The sequence below is a fragment of the Balaenoptera acutorostrata genome, chromosome 9 (assembly GCF_949987535.1).
Source record: "Balaenoptera acutorostrata chromosome 9, mBalAcu1.1, whole genome shotgun sequence".
Lineage (NCBI taxonomy): Eukaryota > Metazoa > Chordata > Mammalia > Artiodactyla > Balaenopteridae > Balaenoptera > Balaenoptera acutorostrata.
Window position 1 is genome coordinate 42,769,220 of NC_080072.1, and position 24,086 is coordinate 42,793,305.

General features: G+C 36.1%; 2 protein-coding genes and 1 pseudogene across 2 annotated transcripts in view; 2 read left to right on the plus strand and 1 right to left on the minus strand.

Annotated features, from left to right (window-relative positions):
* Positions 1 to 24,086, minus strand: part of PDE3B (phosphodiesterase 3B) — a 185,900-nt gene that overhangs the window by 121,665 nt on the left and 40,149 nt on the right. The gene's annotated exons all lie outside the window — the stretch shown is intronic.
* LOC103007836 (60S ribosomal protein L39-like) lies at positions 16,047 to 16,364 on the plus strand. Its single transcript, XM_057553089.1, has one exon. The coding sequence runs from the start codon at positions 16,047 to 16,049 to the stop codon at positions 16,245 to 16,247; it is 201 nt and encodes a 66-aa protein (XP_057409072.1). The 3' UTR covers positions 16,248 to 16,364.
* On the plus strand, positions 17,823 to 18,259 carry LOC103007538 (ubiquitin-conjugating enzyme E2 D3-like; annotated as a pseudogene).

Below are 24,086 nucleotides of genomic sequence, written 5' to 3' on the forward strand. Positions count from 1 at the left end.
CTGAAATAACTCCTGAAGGCCATAAAACAACCTTCTACTTGCCAAATCCAATGGTTAATTCACAAACCTCATCTCGGTCAACCTCTCAGGGTCATTCAACACAGTTGTATCCTTAGAACATTTCCTCTCTTTGTTTCAATGATGTATCTCTTCTGGTATTCCTCCTAATTTCCTGGGTCCTTCTATTCTGCTTTATAAATGGAAAAGTAGCCCGAGGCTTAAATCTGGGTCCCCTTTTCTGCTATGGCTACACATTGTCTCTTGATAATCTCCTATGGTTTAAAAAACCATCTACATGCTACTGACTCCTAAATTTACATTTCAGCACTAAACTTTCCCCTGAGCTCTAGACTTATATATTCATTCATTCAACAAATCTTTATTGAATACACACATTATGCACCAGGCATTATTCTAGGCTACTGGGATACAGAGATAAATAAGACAAAGTCTTTGAATTTTAGATAGGGAGAAAGATAATAAACAAATGTGTGTGTGGGGGGGGGGGGGTAAGTGGAATGAAGAAAAAGAAAATGTGTTACAGAAATACAGAATGATAGGCAGGCATGGAGAGACGGTAAGAAAAAACCTCTCTTACACGGTAACACCTGAACCGAAATTGGTATGAAGTGAGAGAACAAGCTCTGTGGAAATATGTAGGAAGAGCAAGTTCAGCAGAAGAAACAGCAAATGTAAATACCCTAAACTCAGGAATAATGTTGACACCCTGAAGGAACAGCAAAGAGTCCTGGACAGTGTAGTTGAAACACAGTGAAACGCATTTGAATATGAAGTCAGAAAAGTAGAAAGAGACCAGATCTAATAGAGCATTATAGCCATGGTAAAGTGTTTAGACTTTATAGGAAAAAAGCTGGAGCATTTAATCAAGGAAGCGACATTGTAAGATTTTCATTTTTAAAAGATCACTCTGGCTGCAATGTGAAAGACGGATTACATAGGGACACGATTAGAAGTTGGGAGGCCAGAGAAGAGGTTACTGTAATAGTCTAGGTAAGCAGAAATGGTGACTTGCACCAAAGAGATCGTACCAGTAATCAAAGTAATCAGATTGGGCATATGTTTTAAAGACAGTTGTCAGCAGTTACTCTAAGGGACTGAATATGGGATATAAGACAAAAAGAAGGAATAAAGAACGACTGCCAAACTGGGTGAATGGCAGTGCTGTTTACTAGCATGCAGTAGGCACTGTTACCCACTTGGCTATCAGACACCTCAAAAGTAGCATGGTTAAAACAAAGTTACTTATTTTCATCAAAAACCTTGTTCCTCTTTTAGTCTTCCCCATCTCAGATGCTACCACATAATCCTTTTCTATTTCCTTCTAGTACTTGTCCCTATCTGAATAACTTAGTTTATTTACATATTGTCCACTATAGTGCAGGCTCTATGAGAGTAAAGACCTTGACTGTCTTGTCCACTGCTATATCCCTGGATCCTATAACATTGCCTGATATATAGTAGGCACTCAAATATCTGTTGAATGGGTGAGTAAATGAGTGAAAAAACCCTCCTATTGTCTCCTTTGTCACTTATTCTCTTCGGCTTGGCCAGTTAATATTGGTGCTCCCCAATTTCTAGACTCTCTTCTCACTAGCTCTCAGAAGGCATTCTTACCCACCACTTCAATTTCCATCTATTCGCCCATGTTTTGAACATTTTTATCTCCAGTCCAGAGTTCTTTGAGACCTAACCTAATATATGCTTCTCAAGATTTCAACATGGATGACTCAAAGGTATTTCAAATTCAGCAAGAGCTAACTAGTGAGCTTTACCACCAAACCGGTCCCATTTCCGATGTTCTGTATCCTGATAAACAGCATCAACATTCATCCAGATAGGCAAGCCAGAAATATTTCAGTCGTCCTTGATACCTCCTTCTCCCCCAGCCCCTGGTAATCAATCTATTGCCAAGTCCTGTTGATTTTATCTTGTAACCATTTTTCAAATCTATCTATTTCCCTTTCTGAAAAGACTTTTGCCATCAGGCTAGTCCATCTTATTTAGCTTGATTATTGCAACAGCTTTCTGATAATCTCCCTGTAGCTACTCTGGTACCTCTATAATCTATTTGTCCATATTTGATCTTTTCAAAAAGGAAGCCCTGACATCTATTACATGAAACTTTTCAGTAGCTTCTCATGCCTCTTAGGGAGAACGAAAGGCCACCCTCCTAGGCCTGGCCAGTCCAGCCCGTGCATATATTTCTGGCCTAATCTCACACCACTCTTCTTTTTGGTTTCTGTGCTACAACCACATCAGCCTTCTTTCAGCTCCTTAAGCGTGCCGTTACTCACCTGCAACAGGACAGGCTCTTCTTAAAGGCTCTCACAGAACCCACCGTCACAGCACTTCCCTCAGCTTGTAAATATGTGCTTATTATATTGATGTCTATTCCCTTCACAAGATTATAAACGCCATGAGAGCAGAGATTGTGTCTCACTTTCTTCATCACTATATCTCCAGCATCCATTAAAATTTAAGAATTCCTCAGGGGTTTCCCTGGTGGCGCAGTGGTTAAGAATCTGCCTGCCAATGCAGGGGACATGGGTTCGAGCCCTCGTCCGGGAAGATCCCACATGCCATGGAGCAACTAAGCCCGTGCGCCACAACTACTGAGCCTGCACTCTAGAGCCTGCGAGCCACAACCACTGAAGCCCGTGCACCCTAGAGCCTGTGTGCCTCAACTACTGAGCCCACGCGCTGCAACTACTTGAAGGCTACGTGCTCTAGGGCCCATGTACCACGACTACTGAGCCACATGCTGCAACTACTGAAGCCCGCGTGTCTAGAGCCCGTGCTCCGCAACAAGAGAAGCCGCTGCAATGAGAAGCCCGCGCACTGCAACGAAGAGTAGCCCACACTCACCGCAACCAGAGAAAGCCCACGCAGCAACGAAAACCCAATGCAGCCAAATAAATAAATAAATAAATAATGAAATGAAAAGAAAAAAAAAAAAGAATTCCTCAGATGCTTGGTACATGGATTTCTGCATCTGAGAAGTTCTCTGATGGCAGTATAGTACACTGGCTAAACTGGAGTCAAAGAGATTTGGGGTTAAGTCCCAAATGCATCTGCTATATAACTTTAGGAAAGTTACTTAACCTCTTAAAGCCTGAAATACCTCGTTGGATTTTGTGAGGATCAAATGAGATAATGCACATAGTATGCTTAGCACAGTTTCTGACACACAGAAGAAGTTCAATATATGTTAGCTATTATTAGCTATTTTTCATTCATTCAAATAGCCATTTAGGTTGGCTAGTTTAAGTACCTTATTTTTACCCTTTTTCTAACTATACCTTCAACTCAAGTAAATATAAATATATTTTCATAAATAATTTTTATTTAACATTTAATATCAAGTATCTGCATCCTAAAAAAAACCATAGCATAATAAACATATAGTAAGTATATAATATTAGTTATCTCCTCTGTGTAAAAAAGTTACACCCAAAGTGAGCAGCTTAAAACAAACACTTTTTATCTCAGAGCTGTGGGTAAATAATCTGAAAGTGGCCTAGCTGAGTGCGTCTGGCTCCAGTTCTCATGAGGCTCTAGTCAAGCTGTCAGCCTGGGCTGCAGCCATCTCAAGACTCAACAGGGCTGAAGGATCTGCTCCTAAGCTCACTCACACAGTCGTTGGCAGACTTTAGGTCTTCAAAAATTTTTACTGAGGTCTGATGTTATAAACAGTAGATGAAAATGTCTCCCATCATTTATAAAATTGCTATGAAACGATGCCATCCATTATGCTACTTAACACCTTCTATAAAATTCAATAAATTTCTCTCTGTGTTTCATCTTACAGAAAAGTTTCTCTCTTGACCAAAAGGCATATGTCTTTTTACTATACAAAGGTGTTATTTTTTTATTGGATTTCTCTTTTTACTCTGACAGTTGGTACAGATAGATTTTTTTGCCAAACTAACCTCCACCTAGACTTTTCTAGATTTTTCTCCCCCTCCTGCCCTTATTCTGCCGCCTTCTTTTTTTTTTTTAAAGGAATTTTATTTTTTTATTTAACTTGGTTGCACCAGGTCTTAGTTGCAGCTCGCTGGCTCCTTAGTTGTGGCATGCAAACTCTTAGTTGTGGCATGCATGCAGGATTTAGTTCCCTGACCAGAGATCAAACCCAGGCCCCCTGCACTGGGAGTGTGGAGTCTTAACCACCGTGCCACCAGGGAAGCCCCCTGCCTTCTTTTATTACATGGCTCTTTCCTTTTATCACTATTTTAATAATCCTATTATTAATATTGATATATCACTTCCTAACATTCACATACAGTATTTGGTATTAGGAAGAGTATAAGTAATCGATCAACTATTAACTAATTAGTAAGTTGACAATATCAAAATTTGTGTAACCACCAAAAACATATTTAAATAAATTTAAAATAATATTCTATTTTAAATTTGTGTTTACTTTACCATATGTGAGTGAAAATACTATCTGGTCAGCCCTTCTCAACACCACAGAGCTAAAAAGAAGTCAAAACTGCTTAAGCTCTATAAGTGTGCTGTCCCATACAATAGCCACTAGCCATATGTAACAATTTAATCAAAATTAAATAAAACTTAAAGTTCCATTTCTCAACCACACTAGCCATATTTCAAGGGCTCAATAATAAACATGAATTTCAAAGCTATATAAATCTTTGCCTTTATATCCACAAATATAACTTAGATCCACAAATAGAGAAGCAAGCTTAAAATAGGGCCAAAGGAAGAATGTTATCATGTTCACTTTGCAACCTGCCAAGACCAATACAAATAGCAACACACACACACACACACACATACACACACACGTTTAGACATTTATAGTCTCTCTGAATCTAACCATCCCCTCCCCTGGACTAGAACATGTCAAAGTAATGAAAAATGATCACAGGTTAGATTAACTAGGATGCTGAGAAAGTAGGCTTCCCCTTTAATCAAAACCAAACAACCTGCTACAGTCATTAAAAAAAAAGTTGCACACATACAACCACTACCACCATCCAGTACTAGCCAGGTTGTGGTAAAACTGGTGTTCTCCCACAACTCTTGAAATGCAAAACAGCAGTAGAAACACCCTGAAATCCAACTAAATTATAGTATTTGAGATTGTTCCCATCACATATGTTATTTCCTCTGCCTGAAGTGTTTTTCTTTACCATCTTTACCTAATGAAATCCTGCTATACAAGAGTTCAGAACTTAAAACACTTATACTCCGCACAAGATATTTGATATACAATGCTTTGAGTAACAGATATTTGTATAAATATTTTAACTCTCTCTGAGAATGTTATTGGCCTAAAGCAAAGACTATTTCTTGTATTTTTTGTATTTATCATGGTGTCCTACATATAACTGGTAATCAAGTTTTTTTAAATAAATACTAAATGAAATAAGTCTATGTGCCTGACAGTAAAGGATCTCAATATCATTCTTTTGTACAACTTTATGAGACGTATTAAAGGAATCATAGGACAATCTCTAGTATAATCAAGCAGTTCACTAAGACATTATATTATATTAAGGCATTATTTAAATATGACATTAGTAGGAGGACTTGTATTTAATACTCCTATGCAACCACTTACAAAGAAAATTACTTAAGTCAATCCATAGGATTATGATCTACTTTTAAACACATCTCTTGCACACCCACATAAACCACTTTTCCTATCTTGGGTAAAATTTAAATACTAACACACACAAAGAAAAGAAAACAGAAGTACAAATGGTAGGAGTTTGCACACTATTCTCTAGATACAGCTATCCTTAGACTTGGAAGAATGACTAAATTTTTTCTTGGCTTCTCAGCTTAAATCATTTCTAGTATTCAGTGTGCAGCATGATTTTAAGGAAATTCTTTCCTTCCCTAACATGTTCTCAAGTCTAATCAAATTGCAAACTTGCATGTGGCCATATTATGATCCTTGGCCCCTAACCAGACTAACTATCCCGAATGAGAACACAAAGAGCATTTTTACCAGCTGTGAATGCTGTCACTGATTCATTACCCTTCTGGTCCTCTCACTTGCATTCTGGATCACCCCTTAAGCTTCAGACCAGTTAGGCCCTGCTCATTCTATCTGAGATCCTTAAGAAGCAAAAGCAGTGAAGAGCCAACCCACGAAAAACTGCAAATGTAATGTCATCCCTTTTGCCCATTATATCTTTAATCAGAGCTTCTAAATGCGACTAACAGTTTCTAAAAAGGGGGCAATCATTGGCTTATAAAGCTGGGCAGGAAGTTGGCATAGTTCTGAAAGAAAAACTGTAGAAAGAAGGGCTTCAAAAAAATGGAAGTAGGTCTCCTTCAGTTGGCTGGGGGGTGTGTGTGTGTATGTCTCTCCCTAACCACCCTCCCCCCACACCCAACTCTTATCCCTGGTAGTTTCCCCTTAGCTTTATTATTGAAGCAGAACTTCTCCACATGGAATTGGAAGATGGCTGCCAAAAGCTTCATAGCCTAAATCTCACACTCGTAATAGCAGTGTAAAGAGAGGTTCCGTTCCTCCAACGCATGCATATCAATCTCTGGCTGGACAAGACTCTGATGGACTTTGGTCACAGGCCCACTCAGACTTAGACCTACTATTGTATCGACAGCATTAACCTAGATCACCAGGATGAGTAATGTGCCCATCCCTTTGGTGGTTGGGTGGAAGTGTAGGGGGAGAATGGGTGGGCAAGACAGGTTTCTAAAAGAAGAGGGATTGAGTAGAAGGAAATATCCTGAGAAACCAAAAACAACAGCTATTACAGTCAACCCAAAAAAATCAATCAACTATTCAGCACCACATCTGTGCCAGGTGCCACACTAGACCTTTACATATACTACCTCGTGGAAGGCTCACAATGACATCATCAGAGTGGTATTATCATATCCATTCTCTAGATGAGGAAGTTAAGGTTCAGAAAGGTTAAGTAACATGCAAAAGTAAGTTGCAAAGGATTCAAAAGCAGGACTAACTCCAAGGCATATGTATACTCATTCACCTATTCTACAATGTTGCCCCAAATGTCTTCCAAACCAAAAACTGACGGTGACTACTTTGCAACTTCTCACCAAGATAAATGGCTTAAGGGAGCTTGAACTATAAATGAGGAGTGTTATTTTACTTTTAGAGGGATTCCTCTGGGTCAGGCAAGATTAAAGATATTGTGAAACCATGAACAGGAATAATATAATTAAGGACATATATCCAAATAGTAAGGATATGAAAGTTAGCCAGGAAGGGAAAAAAAGGTATTTTATCACCATTATCTTTATGTACATCTAAGAACAAAAAATGCCCAATATGGGGAGTCTAATAGGAAACCCTATAATAAAGCTATGACAAAAGTATATAGAAAAAAAAAAAGTATATAGGAGAAAAAGAGAAACCTATTATACGAAAAGCAACAGCACAGAAACTTGTCTTCCTAACTTTGGCACTAGTTTGGGGGGGGTGGCGGTAACTCTCCTTCAAATTTGAACCGCCATCCAGAACTAACACACAGTTGTAATCTGAATTCATGCTACTAGTGTGGTCCAAATTCTCAACCACTAAATTTAATTTAAAATGGTCTCAGGTTGCTAGGGCCCCCACGCTATGGCAGAAGCAAACACAAATCTTTTATGGAAGAACTGACTTCAATCCACACTGACACTGATTGTCAGATGCCACTGATTGTAACGTACACCCAGATTTCAGAGGTTTTACAATGTGGGGGGGGGGGGTGGGAAGTGAATATTAAAACCAATGAGACAAGTATCCTCAGGAAGGAAAAGATTGGAAACCACTGCTCTACAGTGGTAGCATTTACATGGAAATTTACTTCCAAATTCACTTTCTCCAAGTTTGAATTCTCCTCTAGCCGTTTCCTTCCAATTCTTCTATCTCACCTCACCACCACTACTACCACACAAACTTTTGCACTTTCTTCAGAGACCTAACATGTAGCCCACACTAATCTTTCCCAATTCAAGATTCTAAAAACATTTAGTTTGTAACCCAATATTTAACACCTGCTAATCATAGTAGCCACACTGTTCTGTATGAGAAACTCTCCAACAAAGAATTAGCATTTCTGGCAATGAGGTATAGCTAGATTTTGGAATTATTTCTCCCTACTTAATACATAATAAAATACCACTGATTGAAAATCTTTGGTTTTATAAACAGTTCTTAAAAGTCACTGTTATTAAAAAAAAATCCTTAACCCATTTTTTAAACATTTTATTTGAGCATAACTGCAAACTTACAGAAGAGTTGCAAAACAAGATTAGTGCATAAAAGTCCTGTTTGTCCTTACCTGGACTAATCTACTGTTAATATTTTGTCCTAGGGACTTCCCTGGTGGTCCAGTGGTAAAGAATCCACCTTCCAATGCAGGGGATGTGGGTGCAATCCCTGGTCAGGGAACTAAGATCCCACACGCCACGGGGCAACTAAGCCCGTGCGCCACAACTACTAAGCTCACACCTCAACAAGAGAGCACGTGTGCTGCAAACTGCAGAAACCCACGTGCTCTGGAGCCCGCGCACCACAACTAGAGAGAAGCCTGCGCGCCGCAAGGAAGAGCCCGCATCCGGCAATGAAAGATCTTGCATGCCTCAACGAAGATCCCGCGTGCTGCAACTAAGACCCAACGCAGCCAAAAAATAATAAAAGAAAATTTAAAAATAAAAATAAATAAATATTTTTAAAATATTTTTTCCTATTTACCTTATCATATATGCACCCTTACAAGCACACTCTATTTTTTCCTCTTGAACTTTTTGAGAGAAAATTGCTTATATCATACCCTCTTATCCCTAAATTCTTCAGTGTAAATTTATAAGAATAGGGATATTCTCTTACATAACCATACTACAGTTAACTTCAGAAAAACCAACGCTGCTAAATACTCGTATCAAATCTACTGTCCTGTTCTAATTTTGTCAATCGACCCAATAATGTCCTATAAGTTTTTATAGGATCCAATCTACAATCGGTATTACATTTAGTTACATCTCTTTACTCTCCTTTAATCTGAAACCTATCTAAAGCCTCTCTTTGCCTTTTATGACACTGACTTTTTTTAGAATATAAACCTTTGTTTTTAATAGTATGCTCCTCATTTTGGGGTTTGTCTGATCTTTTCTCATAATTAGATTTAGGTTATTCATTCTTGGTTGAAATACTAATACTGCTTGGAGAATCACATCTGGAAACACACGATATCCATCTACCCCTTACTGCTATTATTTTTTTTTTTTAATAAAATTCACTAACTCTTTCTTTTTTTTTTTAACAATCATTTTTGTTATTTATTTATTTATTTATTTATGGCTGTGTTGGGTCTTCGTTTCTGTGCGAGGGCTTTCTCCAGTTGCGGCAAGCGGGGGCCACTCCTCATCGCGGTGTGCGGGCCCCTCATTAGCGCGGCCTCTCTTGTTGGGGAGCACAGGCTCCAGACGCGCAGGCTCAGCAATTGTGGCTCACGGGCCCAGCCGCTCCGCGGCATGTGGGACCCTCCCAGACCAGGGCCCGAACCCGTGTCCCCCGCATTAGCAGGCAGACTCTCAACCACTGCGCCACCAGGAAAGCCCACTGCTATTAATTTTAATCATCGATCAAGGTGTTGTCTGATTTATCCTCTGTATAGTTATTGTTTTTTTCCCTTGCAACTAATAAGCAATCTGCAAGGATACTCTTTAAAATCACTGAAATATCCTGTTCCTCATTAAAAGTTCCCCATGAATTTAGCAACCATTGATGATTCTTGCCTGATCCAATCTGCAAAATTTAAATCCATTTTAATCATTCATTTTAAAACTATATTAACTATATTTAATGATAGATAAAGTCCATACTGAGAAGTCTAAAAATGTACTTATCGTTATTTGAATTACATGAACTTTAGCTTGCATATAATAACTAAATATTAAAATAAATATCATTTATTTTAACCACTTTAGATCATTCATGTCCTGTATAAGTTTTCTAACAAGCATGCTGAGCACTGTACTACCATCTTTGAGATTAAATGTAAAATTCAACTTTTGCCATGTGAGTATTTATAAAGATGTCACAAGATACCAAAAAAAAAAAAAGAAAGAAAAAGAAAATAAATGGTACTTTTATCATAACCAAAAATATTTTCTGTTTATCACTAAAATTTACCTATCTACAGTCAACTGTTTTTGTTTTTGTGCATTAGCTAGAATATAAAGGGGAAATACTGGAACATAGGGTGGGGCATATAAATTGTTGCTACTATTTTGAAAGACAACTTGGCAACTGCTCTAAAACTTTTAAAGGCATATGCCTATGGATAAACTTATACACGATGCAAGTATACAAATTACAAGGAAACTGTTTATCAATAGAAGCCAGGTCAATTACACTGTATTCAAACAATGCACTACCATACAGCTGTTATAAAGAACAAGATGGAGGATTTACCAGGTGGTCCAGTGGTTAAGAATCCGCCTTCCAATGCAGGGGATGCAGGTTAGATCCCTTGTCAGGGAACTAAGATCCCACATGCTGCGGGGCATCTAAGCCCTTGCACCGCAACTACTGAGCCTGCACACTCTAGAGCCTGTGCCACAACTAGAGAGCCCACGAGCCGCAACTACTGAGCCCACATGCTCTGGAGCCCACGCGCCACAATGAAAGATTGCACATGCCTCAATGAAGATCCTGCATGCCGCAACTAAAGACCCGAAGCAACCAAAAAAAAAAAAAAAAGAACAAGATGGGTCTATGAAAGATATCAGTAATATGTACTAAGTGACAAAAATGTTGCAGAAAAGTATTGTAGATCCTATACATGTAAAAAGAGAAAGGAAAGGAAGATACACTATATATGTAAATTTATACACACAAACATACCCTTACATATGCTTGCATAAACATCTAAAATTCTAGAAGGAAACACAAGAACCTGTTAGCAAAGTTTATCTCTAGGGAATAAGACTGCAGGGGTCAGGAACTTTTACTTTCCATTTTTCTTATTCTACTATTTAAATTGCTAACCACAAGCATGAATTATTTATAATTTTTTAAAATTTGTGACAATTTTCTCAATACCAGAGGTGAACTAGCAATTACAACTGAAAGTGAAATAAAAAGAATTATCACCTGCCAGAAAGAGCATAAAACTATATTTTTTCATATTCTAATTCTAATCTCCAATCCAGAAGGAGAAATTATCAATTGTTGTGCACATACACATAGTAGGCACTTAGCTAATGTTTTTCCATTATTATCTTTCTAGTAATTATCAGTGGCATAAAATTTCCAGATGGTTGACTAGAGCAAAGGATACTTGTGGCCTGCGGCCCTGAAGTAGAAAGAGAAAAATCACCTATCAACATGACAGAAGTTAAACTTATAAGGAAAAACTTAAACAAATCAGTCTATCCCTTCATAAAATCCATGATATTCAAGTAAATTATCAAAGTGAGTAAAGCAAAGAGTGACTAATTCACTATTCCAGTGACTGAAAGATTAATTCCTCAAAGTGCATTAATCCAAAATAGAAAATTACTAGCAAACTGCCTAGTTGGTAATTCTATATAAATATGATAGGTTCATATCTTGTAATAGCATTCACAAAACATGAACCAAAATTATTAGTATTCATATATGTGTCTATATCAATCTCTATGTATACACATATCCATATATATGAATATATTTATGTAGTTATATAATAAATACATATATAATAGGAGGAAAGGGTGCTATGCACAAGTTTTCTCCTCTACTGCTTTCAAAACAAATTTTTATACCTTGATATCTCACTAAAAAGAAGCCAGGAATCAGTCAGGCCTGATTTATCTCCAGAGCCTACAAAATTAATGATTATTTCTTTTATTATGCCTCCAAATCTGCAATGAAAACCTCTGTGGATATTTTTTTGGTTTCCTAAAAGCCACATTGTTAATACCAACCACATGTTTTCCATACTTCTCTTTGCTAGTGGCATCAAGGTTCACAGAGTCAGTAAGAAATGATTCCCAGGGCCTATATGTGAAATACAGATCCCTGCCTATCTTTACGCACATCTCCTTTATCACTCTTCCACTCAATTGTTACCCTTTAGCAATACTCATCTTTTAAAGTATTCAAATATGCCAAGCTTATCAGGCCTAACAAGCAGTTGCACTCCTATTCCCACTAATCAGAAAATCCATCCCCAGGTCTTCATGAGACTGTCTCCTCATCATTCAAGTCTCAGTTCAAATGTCATCTTCTCACAAAGGACTTCTATAACCATGCAATCTAAATTAGTCCTTCCAGGCACACTGTATCCCACCAGCCTGTTTTATTTTTTTCTCAGGACTTATCACACTTTCTGAAGCTATCTTGTTCTTTTATGTATTGTTTTATCCAATCACTCTTCCCCAGTACCTTCCCCAACAATGATTTCTAAGTTTCATGACAGTAGTTTCATGACAGCAAGAATCTTGACTGTCTTGTTCATTGTGATATCCCCAGCATCTGGTACACAGTAGGTACACAATATGTATTTGCCAGACGATTGAATAAGGAAGAAATCAATCTTGTCACTACATGCTGTCAGATGCTGAAGATATAATCTAATACAGCATGCACCAAAATGCTAAAATATGTGTGTATGAAAACTGTAATTATGTCTTTACAGCTATTTTACAATCTATGAAACTGGCCAAAAACCCTAAAAATGAATGAATATTGCTCCTATCTAAATGATCATTACAAAACCTAATACACTGGCAATAAATACAATTTAAAAATTCAACCAATTGAAAAAATTCAAAAATTTTATTGTAAATTCAAATAAAATTTACAATACACTTCTTTTTGTTTATTTGCAAGTGTCATTACCAGCATTTTTCTTTGAAATACATTATATTGCTTAGTAACACGTGTATTGAAATAGCCATAGTGAGGTATAGAAGTTGTTTTACTTTGGATATGATCATGATGATGATATGCAAACATTTGTTGAGAAGTTACTATGTGCCAGCACCTCAAATACATTAGCTCATCTAATCTACATCACCACTAGGAGTTGTGGTACTATTACCATTGCCATTTTACAAATGAGAAAATTGAGAAACAAAGGGCTTAATTTATCCAAGGTCACTTAGTAAATTACAAATTTCAATCTACCTTCTTAACTCAATAACAGCTGCTAAGAAAATGTAATACTTTAAAAGATGTCAGTTTATTTAGCCTTTCAGTTTCAGGTACTGTACAATATAGTCTAATTAAAACTATAGTTTAATTTTCCTTCATTGAACTCAATTTAAAAAAATCATTTACATTAAGTGTGAGCCTAGATCAGTATACAAATTCAACTTGCACTGCCATCATCAAAAAAAAGGAAAGAGGAGGGAGGGAGTGGGGGAGGAGAGAGAAACAGGGAGGGAGGGAAGAAGGGAAGGAGGGAGGGAGATTATTGCTAGCAAGTATAATGCACCCTGTTTCCAGGGCAACTGTCAAAGTCCTGGAGTCCCTGATTCAGCACTTCTTCATCTGTTTACAATCACTCCAGCACTCTGAAAACATGGTCATTGCATTCTATTTTGTGCAGCAGCGAATTCAGCATATACAAAACAGTATTTAACCTTTTTTTTTTGCTTTAATAGGCTCACATGAAAGATCTGAAATAGCTATTATCCACATATTTTTTAAACAGTATACAGTTTTTCACCTTATTACTATATAAATAATAAAAACATTCCCAGTATTATACAACAGAATGTAATTGTAACATACACTTAACATCCATGCTATAGCAACATTCAATTAAAGGTTAAAATATTTTATTAGTAAATGAGCCAAGATCATAAATATACTTTCTCCACAGTAAATACTCCACATTCAACCATAAACAGTGTAATTTAACCACTAACATGGATTTGAAGTCACAAAATAAAAACTAGAAGCTACAATTTCATTCCCAAAATTGTCTTTGCCTATTTTATTCTGCACTATGTAAAATAAAGCTACAATTCCCAGTTTGTTTATTTTTGTTTTATTTTATTTTGGAAGAGGATGCCTATAGTAAAGACTCTACACATATGCACGTGTGCACACACACACACACACACAGTTAAAAAGAGCAGTTATAATCCTTCTTGAAATGTAATTTTGATTCTAGAATTTTATTTTATTATAGTACAAACTAAACTGTCAGTGTATACCCATAATAGTAAAGTAATAAATAAAAACTTATGAAAAGGACACATAATTATATACTATGGTAATTGGACAAGAATATGAGATTGTCCAATCCAGTGTTACTTTTCTTAAAATCAAATTTATTGAAGTCAAATTTACTTACAGCTATTTAAAATGTTCAGTTTAATGATTTTTGACAAATATTGTACAACTGTGTAATTATCCCCACAATTAAGATATAAATATTTCCATCACCAACAAAAGTTCCCTCAAACTCCTCTGTATTCAATTCCCCCTACCACTGGCCCTAGGTGGCAGATCACTGATCTGCTCTGTGACACTATAAATTATTTTTCATTTTCTAGAATTGTATATAAACTGAATTATACAGTATTTACTCCTTTGGATATGGCTTCTTCCATTTAGCATAAGGTTTTGCTAATGTTCTGAGATTCACACATGTTGTGTGTATTCATGGTTCATTCCCTTTTATTAATGAGTAGTATTCCATTGTAGGGATATACCACAATTTGTTTACCCACTCACCTGTGATGAACATTTGGGTTGTTTCTAATTTACGGCTTTTGTGAACAAAAGTGCTACAAACATACATGAACAAATTTTTCTGTGGATATATGTTTTTATTTCTCTTCATTAAATACTTAGGAGAGAGCTCCAAGATCATACGCTAAATTGCCAAAACATTTTCCAAGGGAATGTACAATTTTACATTCTTAGCAGGAGTGTTCACATTTTTTGCCTAATTTTAATTTGATCATTTGTTTTCTTTTTACTGAGTTGTAAGAGATCTTTAAATATTCTGGATAGAAGTCATTTGTCAGATATATTTATTATAAATAGTTTTCCCATGCTAGTGTTTACCTTTGCGTTTTCTTACTGATGGCTTTCAAAGAAAAGTTTTTAATTGTAATGAAGTCCAGTTAATTTTTTTTTCTTTTATGGTGTTTTTTTTATGTTCAGAATTTTCTTCTAGATGTTTTATAGTTTTTTTTTTATTTTTAAATTTTGGTCTATAACCCTTGTGTTGTGTATGGTGTGAGTAAGAGTCAGTGTTCATTTTTCCCCCTCCAGATTAGCCAGTTGTTCCAGGACATTTGTTGAAAAGACTGTAACTTCCTCCTTTGATGTGCCTTGGCACCTTTGCTAAAAATCAACTGATCTTATGTGTGTGGGTCTATTTCTGGACACTCGATTCTATTCTATTGATCCATAGTGTCTATCTTATTACTACTACCACACTGTAATTAAATAAATCTTGAATCAGGTAGTCTGAACTATGTTCTTTTTTAAATTGCTTTGACTGTCTTTCCATGTAAAAAAAAATGTTTTTTTGGCCGCCACACAGCATGAGGGATCTTAGTTCCCCCACCAGGGATCAAACCGTGCCCCCTGCAGTGGAAGCATGGAGTCTTAACCATTGGACCACCAGGGAAGTCCTGTAAATTAGTTTCAATCTAATTTTGAATTAGATTGTCAGTAACTTTAAAAAAAAGGAAAAAGACTGCTGAAATTTGTATTAAAATTTCACTGAAGTACAGATCAATTTGTAACTCACTGTTTCTTAATCTCTATCTATACATTAGAATTACCTGGACACATCAAAAGATAACCCAAGCATACCTAGACCCCCATCCCAAACCAATCAAATCAGTAGGTTCTAATATGGAGCCATGATTCAGAAATTCTGGTTTAATCTTTCGGAGAAAATGTTTCCATTAAAATTAAAGATATTTGAGACTATAAAGAACTTTTTGTCATAAATATTGCTGGTGTCTAATTAGAAACTGGGATATCCATTTAAAAAATTAATTTCCCTCTTTTCTCTTGTCCACCATCCTATGTGCGGTTGGATTTGCTCCTCGCCATGTCTTCTCACAAGACTTTCAGGATCAAGCAATTCCTAGCCAAGAAACAAAAGCAGAATCGTCCCATTGCCCAGTGGATTCAAATGAAAACTGGTAATAAAATCAGGTACAACTCTAAGAGAAGACATTGGAGAAGAACCAAGCTGGGTCTACAAGGAGCCTCACATATGAAGTGGCACACATTATCAGAACATCACTAGTGTCTGGAACAGCTGCCTGTGTTTGATGCTCTCTCCTCTTTTCTTGATCTTTCCTCACCACTGCTCACTGTGTAGCTCAGTAATAAACATGTGAACCTTTTGTTGGAAAAAAAAAAATTAATTTCCATTTGTTAGACCTTCAGACCTAATATTTAGATAAGACCCAAGCCTCCTGGTCATGCCAACCTTAAAAAAAGAAGAAATTTGGAAAATTTTCTAAAGATATTTGAGGAAGAAAAACCCAGGAGAAAAAAAAACTGACAATCTAGAATTCTACATCTTGGTAAACTATCATTCAAAAGTGAGAGTTAAACAAGGAAACTTTCAGACACACAAAAAGAGCTTACACTAACTGAACCTAACTGAAAGATATTTCTGTGTTATAAAGAAAAATATTAAAACAGAAGGAAGGAGTGTGACACACACAAAAAATACAGCTAGCCCCAAACGGAGTAGTTCAAACAAGCATTTAAGGAACAACTAATCCTAATTTTGTAAAAACTGTTTCAGATAACAGAAAAAGAGGTAACACTCACCAACTTTTTCATAAGTCTAGTGCTACCCTGATATCAAAACCAGCTGAGAACAGATGTTACAAGAAAAGAACATTAAATGCCAAAATGTCTTATGCAAATAGACACAAAATTCTCAATAAAATATTACCAAACTAAACACAGCAAAGTAGAGGAGAAAAACCAATACAATTCTTAGCTGCCTTGATATCAATGAGTGTTGGCAAGGCTCCTAAAATTTAATCAAATAAAAGATCTTGGCATTGAAGGAAAAGAAAGAAGAAAAGGAAGGGAGGGAGGGAGGGAAAAGAAAAGACAAAACAATACATCACGGCCTAGTTGGGTTTACCACAGCATTACAAGAATTGCACGTATATTTTTCTTTATACTTTTCCATATGTTTGAAACACTATATATCATAATTTTTCTTAAGCTCCAAAGGGGTGGTAATTTGCAGATCAAAAAAGATTGAAACCTAAATGCCTACACTAAGGAAAAAGAATAGGAAGTCAATTTACTCACAGACCCCTCCGAAGACTTAGCACTTGAAGATAGCAATTGCCATAGAATGTTGGGGTAAGATTTCCCACTAAAATCTGGGGAGTTTGATTGAAAACCTACATATTTATACTGATAAGACGCTACCTCCACCGTGTTCAGTCAAGCGACTACTTCCCTTCAGACTGGCAGACCAGACTGGCAGTCTCTGGAGAAATTCTAGAGACCAGAGATCCAGAGAAATTCTGCATTTGGTATAGCAGGCAGCTAGTAGAAAATAGAGGTGAGATAGCAGACTGACACAGGCCAGAAGTAACAGGGAGTCAAGAACGCCAGGAGAGGTCGTGCGCATGAGCCCCGTAGGGCCAGGGAGGCACCAGCTGCCACTCAGGGAGGAGGCCAGGCTGCAGCCTGAGGGAGGCCCCGGCCCCTCTGCGCCTGTGTCTGGCAGAGCTGGTGTGAGACAAAAAGACAATCCTTCCCAGCCGCGGGGATAATCAAGAGTTTTGGCCTGACCTTTGAGCACACACCGAAATAGTAAGGAGCCAAACAAAAAGCACAGACTATGGTGCTGAAACGGATTAATAAGGAACTTGGTGATTTGGCCCGTGACCCTGCAGCACAATGTTCTGAAGGTCCAGTTGGGGATGATATGTTTCACTGGCAAGCTACAATTATGGGACCTAATGACAGCCCATATCAAGGCGGTGTATTGTTTTTGACAGTTCATTTCCTACAGACTACCCTTTCAAACCACTTAAGGTTGCATTTACAACAAGAGTTTATCATCCAAATATTAACAGTAATGGCAGCATTTGTCTCGACATTCTAAGATCACAGTGGTCTCCTGCTTTAACTACTTCTAAATTTCTTTTATCCATCTGTTCACTGCTATGTGATCCAAACCCAGATGATCCCCTAGTGCCAGAGATTGCACGGATCTATAAAAGAGATAAGTACAACAGAATAACTCAGAAATGGACTCAGAAGTATGCCATGTGATGCTACCTAAAAGTCAGAATAACCTGCATTATAGCTGGAATAAACTTTAAATTACTATTCCTTTTTTGATTTTCTTATCCGGCTGCTCCCCTATCAGACCTCGTCTTTTTTATTTTTTGTTTACCTCCCTCCATTCATTCACATGCTCATCTGAGAAGACTTAAGTTCTTCCAGCTTTGGACAATAACTGCTTTTAGAAACTGTAAAGCAGTTACAGGAGAACAGTTGCCCAAGATTCAGAATTTTTTAAAAAATGGAGCAGGTGTATTATGTGGCCAATGTCTTCACTCTAACTTGGGTATGGGATTAAAACCATTCCTCACTGCTCTAACATGCTGAAGAATCATCTGAGGGGGAGGGAGATGGATGCTGAGTTGCCACATCAAAGGAAGCAGCATTATTCTAGCAGCATCCATTCTTGTTTAAGCCTTCTACTGTTAGAGATTTGAGGTTACATGATATACTTTATGCTCATAACTGATGTGGCTGGAGAATTGGTATTGAATTTATAGCATCAGCAGAACAGAAAATGTGATGTATTTTATGCATGTCCATAAAGGAATGACCTTTTCTTGTTCTACAGAGAATGGAAATTGGAAGTCAAACACCCTTTGTATTCCAAAATAGGGTCTCAAACATTTTGTAATTTTCATTTAAATTGTTAGGAGGCTTGGAGCTATTAGTTAATCTATCTTCCAATACATTATTTAATATAGCACTGAATAAATGATGCAAGTTGTCAATGGATGAGTGATCAACTAATAGTTCTGCTAGTAATTGATTTATTTTTCTTCAAAAAAGTTGCATAAACCAATGAGTTAGCTGCCTGGATTAATCAGTATGGGAAACAATCTTTTGTAAATGCAAAGCTGTTTTTTGTATATACTGTTGGGATTTGCTTCATTGTTTGACATCAAATGATGATGTAAAGTTCTAGAGAGTGAATATTTTGCCATGTTCAGTTAAAAGTGTGCAGTCTGTTACAGGTTGACACATTGATTGACTTGATATGCAGAATTAATAAGCCATTCAGATAGTGTAGCTTTGTAGGCTGCACATGATACTGGCAGCCCAGGAGTTCATAGAGGGACTTGGGACCCAGCAGTTCTGAAACGTGTATATGGAGTTTAAGAAATTTATTTTCCAGGTGCAGCCCCCACCTAACTAAATTTTTTTTTACCTTGTACACTTGACAGCTGAAAAAAACCATAACATGGGAGTAATAATGGGTCAAAATTTACAAAATAAAGTACTGTTTTGGTGTGGGGGAAAAAAAAAAAAAAAAGAATGCCAGGAGCAACTTTTAACCAATAAGGGACAGATGTTGGTAGATAAAGTGCCCAGCTTCCCTGCACCTCAGTGAGACAATTCTGTGGTATCATGGTCTAAACCAGCATGGAAATGTTCGATATTTACACTGTCCTATATGGCTGCCACTAGCTGCAAGTGGCTATTGAGCACTTGAGATGTGGTTAGTGTGACCAAAAACTGAATTTTAAATTTTATTTAATTTAAGTAATTTATATATAAATAACAGTACATGGCTAGTGGTTAGTACTGGACAGCATAGAGTCTCTCTGAGAGTCTCCAGTAATATTGAATCCCAGCTGCCCACAGCAGTAATCCACTCAATCAATATACTCTTTACTAGTTTTCCTCTTGTACTGTCTCACTTCCCCATTTTCTGATTATAATTCCTAGAATCATCTCCCTATCTTAGAGTCTGCTTTTGAGAGAACTAAGACTCTAAGGATCTGATGAAAGCTTCCAATAGAAAGGCAAAGACTAAAATGAGCCACAAGAAATTAGGAAATGGCAGGAAAAAGAAACAGAAGAAAACATCGATAAAATGTTATTAATAATCTCAGAGAGATAAGAGTAGATATTGCATCCATGAAGCAAAAATATAATATTGAAACGGGAACAGAGAACAAGAAAGCTCTTGGAGAAATTAAAACTACGACAACAAAAATTGTGTAAGTCAGTAGAAGGATGAGAAGATGAAGTGAAGGACAACAAGAAAAATAAAACAAAAATCCTAAGAGATGGACTTGGGGAGGAAAAAAAATTTTTTTTAATTAAGCAATTAATCCAAGAGATACAATGTCAAAATAGGAGATACAATGGCCAATTAATAGTAAGTCCAGAAAGAAAGAATTGAAAAGAGGAAAAAAAGAGAAATTATTAAAAACCACAGGAAATTTTCCCCAAACTAAAAGATATGAATCTCCTAAATTAAAAAAAAAATCAAATATCAGCACATGATTGAAAAAAAGACATATACCAAGGCACAACATCACAAAATTTGTGAACACCAGGATAAAGAAAATCCTAAAAACTTCCAGAGAGAAATCAGATTAGCTTCAGACATTTTAATAGTAACACTGGATGCTTTTTTTTTTAAAGTAGCCTTAGTTCAACAGTAAACAATATTTTCATAATCAAAAAATGTAAATACCAAAAATAGATTTTAAAATTGTGACATAGCTACAGTAAGAGAATAGAAGAAGAGTGAAAGGGAAGGACTCTAAGAGACCTAAATTCTCAATAACATACAAGAATCTCTTAAGCCAAGAAATTGACAGAAGAGGCATATTATTTTAAATTACGTAGATAAATACCACAAGAAACAGTGAAAAGAATTCGGAGTGATTATGTCTGAGGAGCAGGACTGGAGAGTGGGGAAGAACTAGAAAGGGGACTGCAATTTTTCATTTGAATCTTTTAGTGCTGTTTGATTTTTTAACTATGTGTATGTATTACTTTGAAGGAAATAAAAATGTATTACAAAAGCGGAACAGAAATTTTATGTTAAAATTGTTCAAACTTTTGAAACTATTTTTGAATATCAGTTGTAAAGAGATGGTGTAAGTAATTGGAATCCAAAGATAATTCCAACACAGATAATATCTACTACTCATTTTAGACATGTCATTCAATAAAACTTCAGAAAGTGCTAACAGGAAATATAGTTAAACCTATTTATTCGTGCCAATGGCAGGGAGCTAGAATTTGAATAAATCCATTTATTTTTGCCATTAAAATACACACATATAATTTGTCGGGAAGATTAAGCCCTGTATGTGGGGAATGCTAAGCTCTGTATGTTTTAGAAAGTTAATATTAAAATTGGATACTATCACTTGAGCACAAATCAATGAGCTAGGTAGTCACAGAAATGTTATGCACATAATAGACACTTAGATTTGTTAACTAAATGACCAAAGGAGATACTCCAAGCAGGGCTCCTAAAAACACAAGGAAAAGCCAGTACAAATATAAACTTTACCATGGATAATATGCAAGTAGTAACTGATAACTTAGTATATATTGAATCACTTTTAGTTTCAGTTTCATCTCTTTTCCCTTCCAGCTAACCTTTTGCCTGTCACTGTGTCAGGTTCCCATAAAATGACTGAGCCATGATAAAAGACAGAGAAGGAAATAATGACATCAGAACATTTACGATAGGAGAATAAATTCACTAGTCAGGAGACCTTGCCAGCAACAATATCAGTTGAACATTACAAGTGAGAACACAGTAAGGTTAAAAGAGAAAACTTCATTTGGAAAGAAAACTTCATCTGGAATATTAGTAATTTTTCTTTTTATTAAACAAATATTTTAAGAAATAATACCCTAAAAATTTTTCCTAAAAATGGGAAAAACTGACAAGCCTTTGCTATGAAAGTTTTTAAAGCACTGTACTATGATATTAATCTTAGGCAAAAGATTACAGTTGTCAGTTCATAAGTAATTCAACATTAAAACATTCCTTTCTAAATACTTATTTTTGACAGTTTACCTTGATAATTTAAAATTTTTTTCCTGTTTCACAAATTTATTATAATAAAATCAATCAATTTCCTATTTTTCTATCAAATTTTTAATACAACTTCTAGAGCAAGTGTTCCCAATAATATATAGAACCTCCAAACTTAAACTTTTATTATTCAGCATAAATAATTAACTATGAAGTCTATTTATGTCTAGCTTTATATAAAAACCAAAATGAAATCCTTAATTTCATACTAATAATTAACCTCACTAAATATTAGAGTCCACATATTAACCAATTAGACCTATAGAATGGCAAGAGAATAAGATCTAACTATTACCAGCAGAACTAAAAAGGGCCAATACTTTAACTACAATTTTTAAGGTGACCAAGGCTAAAAATGATATCTATTCCTTTTTTTTTTCCAATGATTGTGACTACTGAGAGCAATGGTTGTGTTGCTTTCATTTCTGTACCTAGGAGCACCTGGCATAATACGTAATGCCCTCCATCAAATTTTATTGCATGAAAGACTGAATAAATTGTTTTCCTCAATAATATCTATTCCTTTAAATTAAATTTGTGTCTCCATTGTTGGAGGCACCCATAATTAACAAAGGATTTTAGAAAGCAATAAATACTATATTTGTCAGCAAAATAATCCCATTAAGATATCAATATCACAAGTACTAAAAGGATTAAATGATCTCTTAGAAAAGTTTTCAGCTCTAAAATCCTGAGGTTTTACTAACACAGAACATTTTTCTCCTAAAAAGAACTTACCTTCTCTCATATTATTCTTTTATAGGCTTCACTAAAATAACGCTTGATGCTTTAAAAATGAGAAGCTGTTTCAAACGGAGCCAGACTTTCTAATTAAGTTAACTGGAAACAAGAAAAACTTATTGAGGCTTTCATACGAAGGGAATAAAATAATGTCATGGGCACAGTATAAATTTTAGTGACTAAACAACTTTATATAACTTGCTGAAAAATCATAAAGGAATCAAACATTTCCAATACAATTCTAAAAATAAAACAAATAGCTACAGGATGAGATGTCATTAGTAAATAATTGTTTGAAAACCTGAAGTTTTTAATGATCAACAAACAAGTACCGCTTTTCATGTACTTTGTACCCCGTAGAAAGAAAAGACGCTTCTACGTGAAATAAAAGTTAACTTTATTTTTATAAGAAAGCCTCTCTGATGAGAATGCTTGAACTAAGGGGGAAATAAAGTACTAGGTAAGTCTTAAAAATCACCTTATATTTCCCTCGAATGAAGTTTTGTCCCCTATCCTTGGTCCTGTCAGTATAGGATGAGCTGACTCTCTGAACCTATCATATGCTAGGAAATATCTTAACTTCTACAAAGCCAAAGAATTTTTGCCAGGATTATGTGGATTTGGAAAAAGAGGAATTCCAGTAAATTCCAAGTAACCATTTGTTACCACAGAGAAATAAAACTGATTTGTTCAGTTTTGGAAGGGACAGGCTTTTCGTTGGACAGAGCCAGCTGAGAATTATAAAGCTTAGCTGCTTTAAGCCACAACCCTCACAAACAGCTAAGAAGCAGTCATCAGGAGTGTGATTCTTAGACTAGCAGAAAGTAAGTTTCCAAAAGAAGTTCTCTCAGCTTTCAAAAGAATAACTTCTAGTATTTCTTAAGACCTCCATATGACCACTTGGTCAGTCACTTTCCTCCATGTACATTATGCATCACGGGTTTTGAAGTACAACAGAACTGGTTTTTAATACCAGATCAGTAACTACCAGCTGCCTAGTCCTGCTTAACCTCTCTGAGCTTCAGGTTCCTCAACTGTAGAAGAAGACAACCATACCCTATATTTTGATGACTACTTCATAAATTTTATAAGAGAAAAAAAGAGATGATCCCACAGATTAAAAGTAGCAGAAACCAATCTTACACAACTTTTTTCAGCAAATAGTGAAAAAGGAAATACTAAGTCATTGTATGAAGCCAGCATAACCCTAAAACCAACATCTGACATGGACATTATGAGAAAAGAAAATTACAGACCAACATC

What these genes read in the sequence shown, in the direction of transcription:
- LOC103007836 (XM_057553089.1), top strand. Translation starts at nt 16,047, where the DNA reads ATGTCTTCTCACAAGACTTTCAGGATCAAGCAATTCCTAGCCAAGAAA.